The 6,000-nt window shown below is 40.6% G+C and overlaps 1 protein-coding gene across 6 annotated transcripts in view; it reads left to right on the top strand.

Annotated features, from left to right (window-relative positions):
• Window positions 1-974: 974 nt before the first annotated feature.
• Window positions 975-6,000, top strand: part of LOC117586461 (tight junction protein ZO-1) — a 98,027-nt gene continuing 93,001 nt past the window's right edge. For 2 of the 6 annotated variants that reach the window (XM_034276514.1, XM_034276522.1), the window contains exon 1: window positions 981-1,833. In XM_034276514.1, the coding sequence (XP_034132405.1) occupies window positions 1,248-1,833 (586 nt within the window). In that variant the 5' untranslated portion in view covers window positions 981-1,247. Of the gene's footprint in view, window positions 1,834-6,000 lie in introns of all 6 variants that reach the window. The other 4 variants (XM_034276520.1, XM_034276521.1, XM_034276524.1 and 1 more) reach the window with 3 other exon arrangements.

Below are 6,000 nucleotides of genomic sequence, written 5' to 3'. Positions count from 1 at the left end.
TACATGTATATATGTACATATGTCTAATGTGGCAATAATTAAAAACATATTATGTGTAGCATTTAATAATTTAATAAAAGCCTCTGTCGTATGGAACAATCCGCTCAGTACCTACAATTGATTGATTTTTAACATTAAAAATATACATTTTAGACGCGCTTGAATATTTGATGACTCGTATTGGATGGTTAAATATGTTAGAAAAACATTGTGGAAGAACTTTTCCTAAGGATCAACTTTCTTTTGGGAGATAATAATTGAAATATTGTAGATTACCGTTCAATCAAACTAGAATCAAACAGAAAACAAATAAATGCATGAATAATTAACATATTTTCAAATCAAGAAATGCTTAAAGAATGCCTTACAAGGGCTGGGAAAACAGAATTCAAGGAAATAGGGTATACAAATGTCCATACCACCAGTTGACAAAAAACCATTTTTTCAGGATTTCTCGACATTTTATGTACATTTGAATGTGGTAAATTTTACTCATAATTGCGTCGCACATTGCAGCATGAGACTGAAAATTTCCCTTAAAACAGGAGAAAATTTCCCTTACCATTGATAACATCAGTGTTGACAATTTAGCTCAATTTCAATATCCATCAAAATGTATCAGGTACTATAACCATTTTTCAAGATATTTTGGATCTATTTTAGCTTTTTCGAAAAATCTGCCAACTTCACGTATTTTTATGCCTTAGGAGGCTACACTTAAGTTCCGTGTAGAATTGCTTCCAGGTCAAAAGAGCATTAAAATTGTCTGACTTTTTTCAAAGACTAGTTTTGCTCTTTTATGACCCGAGAGTTGGCAGCACTGTTGACAACAGGAGCGAATTTCCCTTACCAACGGGAGAAAATTTCCCCTACCATTTGACAACAAGAGAAGAATTCCCACAAATTGCTCGTTCACAGTATCGGCAAAACAATTCACAATGGAAACTTGTTTCTTTGTAACCTCAAAAAAAATTCAAACTTGACTTGCGAAGGTGGCGCGCGCGGGTGAATTAAACTAACTGCGAAAATAAATGGCGCGAACCTACTAATATTTACGACAAATCAAAACAAATCTAATACGTAAAATGCAACGACACAGTGCATTAAAAATGTGTGCGTGTGTGCTAAAGTGAAACAGAAGATAAAGCTGAAAAAAGTGCAACAAAAACTGTTTTTGTACGCCTGTGTGTTTTGTGTGTGGGAATAAGTCGCCGCTCGAAAGCGAAATCCAAAAAGAAATTGCCGCTATGACGCGCGAAGAAGAGGAGGAGGTGCGATCCCTGCTGTCCCGGCACCAGGAGCGGATTATGCTTGATCTGGGGAGCACCGATCTCCTGGCCGTTCTGGTTAAGAACTCGGTGCTCAGCCAATCCGAAGAGGATCTCCTGCTTAAGCCCTATGCTGCCGCTGCACTTCCAGTCTCCACCCAGGAGCCCCCAGGCAGTGCTCCATCCAGCGTGGGCGCCTTGACCAAGCGGAAGCTCAGCGCCGTGGCCAGCAGTGGAAGTTCCACAAGTGCCAGCGGAAGTGGAAGTGGCTGTGGTACTGGTGGAGAGTACAGTGCCGGTTCTTTGGCCGGTTCGGGGTCCTCCCGCTGTGCCAGCGTAAATGGTGATGCCCAGAGCGACAATCGCTCGCTGACGCCCTCTGTTGGGGGCGGTGGTGGAGCCTGTGTGGGGCTGAACGATGCGGAGATCCTTCGGTTGCAGTGCGCCAATCTCATAGAGATTATAGCCAAGAACGGATTCGAGAAATTCAAGCAGTTTTGCTACGCCATCGAGTGCGAGTGCCCGCAGCTGATCGAGGATTTAATAAATGATCGTCTCAAGAGTGGTAAGTTCCTTCCTAATTTAAACTACAGGGAACTCTCCACTGCGATCTCTTTGCATATTCGCCATGGAGTCTGGTCTGATCTGAGAGGTTCCGTCTCTCCGACAGCGTTTCCCGTTAGGTTTTACCTCTAAACACGGCTCTCTCCAACCGGTTCCGATCTACCTGATTCGTGCGACAAAACGCGTTGGCAGCTTTAGTATCCCATATCTTGGCCGTAAATTATTCACGTAATTGTGCTCGATCGGTTCTAAAATTTCTCATCTCGGCTAATTGGTTTTCTTACCTGTTTTTCTTTGCTCTTTTTGCCAATCTCAGGCCGTGTGGGAGTGGGAGTCCGTGTGGGCGTTGGAGGTGTGTGGGGGAGTGACGTGTCGCGGGGGCCGCCATTTACGGTGGCGCGTCGATAATAATTGTCATTGTTAGAGATTATTCAGCTGATTATGCAGACCATAGAATTTATGCAAATTCTTATATATTTGTATGATGTGGCAGGTGGCATTTGAAGCACGTTCTTCAGAGCATGTTAAATGTGATGAAAAAATAAACCTGAAATCTGCTCTGTCTTCTCGTATTCCCAAGAACAATTCTTATCAGTAGCCAAGAAAAGTGTAAGGGGGTTTTTTTTATGTATTCAAATAACAGAAAGCAGAAGACCCAAGAAGAATGAATTCTTATATTTGTTTGTTGATAAGGAAAAACCTCGATGAACCACATCATCAAAAAAGGAAAGAAACTTCGAAAATGCAGACGATAACCACTCTGTATAAGTTTTAGATGGATTTTCATGGTCATAAACCATGCGATAGATATTTAAATTACAAGAGGAAGGCATGATGCATTTCTTTAATGAAAGTTTGTTAGAAGAAAGTTTTCTTGCCTCTCTTACTGATGTTTCATTACTTTTCCATAGACATTTTACTGAACTGCATATCTGCTTTGGGCTGAACCACATTCCACAATTGAAGATTATTCCTTGCCAAAAACTCTGAGATCATACCTTTATCCACTCCCATTTTCCCAACAATTACCGCAACAATCCATCAAAACTTTTGCACAGCTGTGTAGTGCCATCCACGCGCTGATTCATTGACCCACAACTTGAACAAACAGCTGAAGCCAAGCCCATGCCATACCCATACCCATGCCATTACCATCCCATCGCATCCCAGAGTCTTCTGCCGCACGAAACTACATACGAAAACAACATGTTGTCGGCGGTGTCTGCATGTAAATTTTGCTGCCCAGACTTGTAAATTACCCCAAAGAACACACAGAACAAGGCAGGAAGAGAGCTGTACGAGGAGTAGGAGTATAGGACCGAAAATACAGATTACAGCTAAAATAACAAAAACAATGGAGAGATAGAACTCCAGAGATCTTGTTATTCTTTTCATTTTGCTTGTTTTATTCTCTCTCTAATGAAAAGGTTGGGGAAAACCAAATAGTCAGACAAGATCCAGCCAAGAATCCAGAAGACATCGGAACAATATTGGGGCTCCAAAAACACACAGGATATTCTTTAAAAGGAAATTGAACCAAACGAAATTATATTTTAGAATGAAAAAGCTTTAAATAGGTAGCGATTTATAAAGAATCAATAAATCATATATTCAAAGAGTGTTTAATAATTAAATTAACTTTAAAGATCTCGAGGAACTTGGGAATTACAAACAATCTAATTTCTAAGCAGGATTTTATTTAGTTTTTCTTAGTATTTTTTTGATTGGATATGAGTGGAACTATAGGGGAACAACAACATACAAAATCTGTATAGGGTATGTAAAACTGCCAGGCAACACAAGCAGACCGAACACTAACAAAAAAGAAAAGCAACAAAGACTAACCATGGCAAAACGTAAGTTAGAACATAAAGCCCTCGATCACGTTTTACGATTCCGAACACGATTACAGAAAAAAAGAGAACCATTGAGGGACGTAGAGTGGGAGGGAAAGAGAGAGAGAGAGACAAACGTTAGCATTACGCGTGGTCCATGTCAACGTGTATGTGTGTGTACCCCCTCAGGCCACACACAATTCCCCACTATTTATCCCCTCTCTCCAGACCACTCTTTGCTATGTGTGTCGTAGACCAATCCCATTCATCATCATCATGATCACGTTGGAAAACATCATAATCCGTTTGGTAGTTTCGCTTCGCTTTTACTTCTTTACGAGTTCTTTTTTTTCTCCGCTGCTCTCTACCTTCGCTATTACCTTTGCCTCCCTCACCTTCTCTCTCTCACTAATGCTGCGTTCTGTCGCTGCTGCTACGTCACCCCCTCTCTCTCCTGTTTGTTTGCTAATTTCTTGTACGTGCTCTTCTGGCTTTGCCATTGCCCTGTCCCTCACCTCACCTTTCCATAAACGTTTGTCTGTATGCTTTTGCTCATCAACGTTGCGGTTGCTATACCCTTTCAGAGACGGAATGGTTATTTTCGGCCAGCCATTTACAACATAAAAGATTTAGTGAAGAAGTCTAAAAGAGTGATTCTGTCCGTCTGTTTTTAGGTTTTTCAACTTTGTAAAAGTATTTGTTTGTTATCGTTTATATGCTTCAACAGAAACGATAGCTCTGAAAGGGTATCAAACGGTTCGCTAGTCTTTTCATCTGTTTCTTTTCCTTTGCCGCTGGCTGCTCAGGTAGACAAACGCTCTTTCCTCCTGGCCGTACAGTCGGTTCCCTTTCGTTTCTTTTACTTTTTCACGTAAATTACAATTATTTACAGCGAACGCTGCTCCTGCTTGCTGCTCTCCCTCTCTTCTTTTTTTGCGGCGCTCCCTTTTGGTAGTGTGTTCTTTTTGCATTTGATAATTTATGCAGCATAATCTGGCCGATGACGTTTATCGTTTGCCATTCCCATTTGTCCCCTCTCTCTCTGCTTATGTTTGTGCCTCCTTCCTTCCCCCCTTATTTCCTTTCGTGGTTCTTATCTTGTTTCTGTGCTTCATCTTTTGTGTGTCTCTGTTTTGTGAAGCGTTTCCTTTTATGTTTTATTTGTTGATTTCTTTGATTTCGCTTTTTTTCTCTCTCCCTTTTATAGCTGTGTTTTTTCCCCCCGCTTTCTGACTTGATGATAATGATGTTCACCTTTAGTTTCGTTCCATTTTCGTTTCGTTTCTACTGCGCATGCGCATCCTGTTTTTGTGCCTTTGTTTTCTTCTTGCGTTCTACTTCATGCTGCCGCCGCTCTCTTGTTCTCTCTCTTGATCATGACCCTCTCTTCGTCGACTTCTCCGTCTCGATCCACCTGGCTTAAGTAGGTTTTCAGTTGAGGTTTGCAGTTGTTGTTGCCTTTGGGTTTTCCATTGATTTTGGAAAGAGCTGTAGGATATAGCATGCTAGAGGGAGAAAGAGTACGATGGGTGGAAAAATAGTAGGTCGTCTACTATTCAGAGTTTGTTGCTTATGAGTTTTTTGTATCTATTAAATATATTATATTCTATAGATACTCTATAGATGCTATGGATATTCTACGGTATAGATTCTATACCCTTTCATGGAGAGAAAAGTCCTTGTGAGAAAAACTTTGCAATTTAAGTCATACTTAGAAGATAATTTTTTTTCATTTGCTCTCAGGATCGTTAAACTAAATCTCACTATAAGGGTATTCAAATCTCCGTGTTGTAGAAACTAGTCTTTCCCTTTTGGTTTGCGTAACTTCTGAGCGTTACTTAACTCTACGTTTCTTTTAGAGTCGAATCTTAACTCTTGTCTTGTTCGTTTGCAACAAAGTTGGTCTTGTTGTCGGTTTATTGTGGGCTTGTGCCTCGTAAAATCTCCAGTAAATGTGTTAATTTTTTTTGGGTGGAAGCGTGCTACATGCTACAATCTGTTGTTGCTCTATATAAGCTACTTATGTTTGTACATATGATAATACAAATGTATGGTGCCACAGTCTGTTGATTCCGATTCTTTAATATCAGATTTAAGTCTATTCTCCTTTAGAAACGAATTAGATATTCTGGGTGGCATTGTAGATCCGAACAAATTAATTGCAATACCCTCGTGATTACTATTTAATTTCCAATCCGACTGCCCTTTTTAATCATTATTCATTTCGGTAGCTGATCGCAAGTTATGGTCAGATGTGGCCCATGGTAGGGTTTCTTTCCGGACAGACTCTGGGACAATCTCGTAAGCCGCTTACCCACACAACTGTCACGCAA

The sequence above is a fragment of the Drosophila guanche genome, unplaced genomic scaffold (assembly GCF_900245975.1).
Source record: "Drosophila guanche unplaced genomic scaffold, DGUA_6, whole genome shotgun sequence".
In the NCBI taxonomy this organism is placed as follows: Eukaryota; Metazoa; Arthropoda; class Insecta; order Diptera; family Drosophilidae; genus Drosophila; species Drosophila guanche.
Note: the sequence above shows the minus strand (reverse complement) of the source record. Positions and strands in the feature narration are given on the sequence as shown.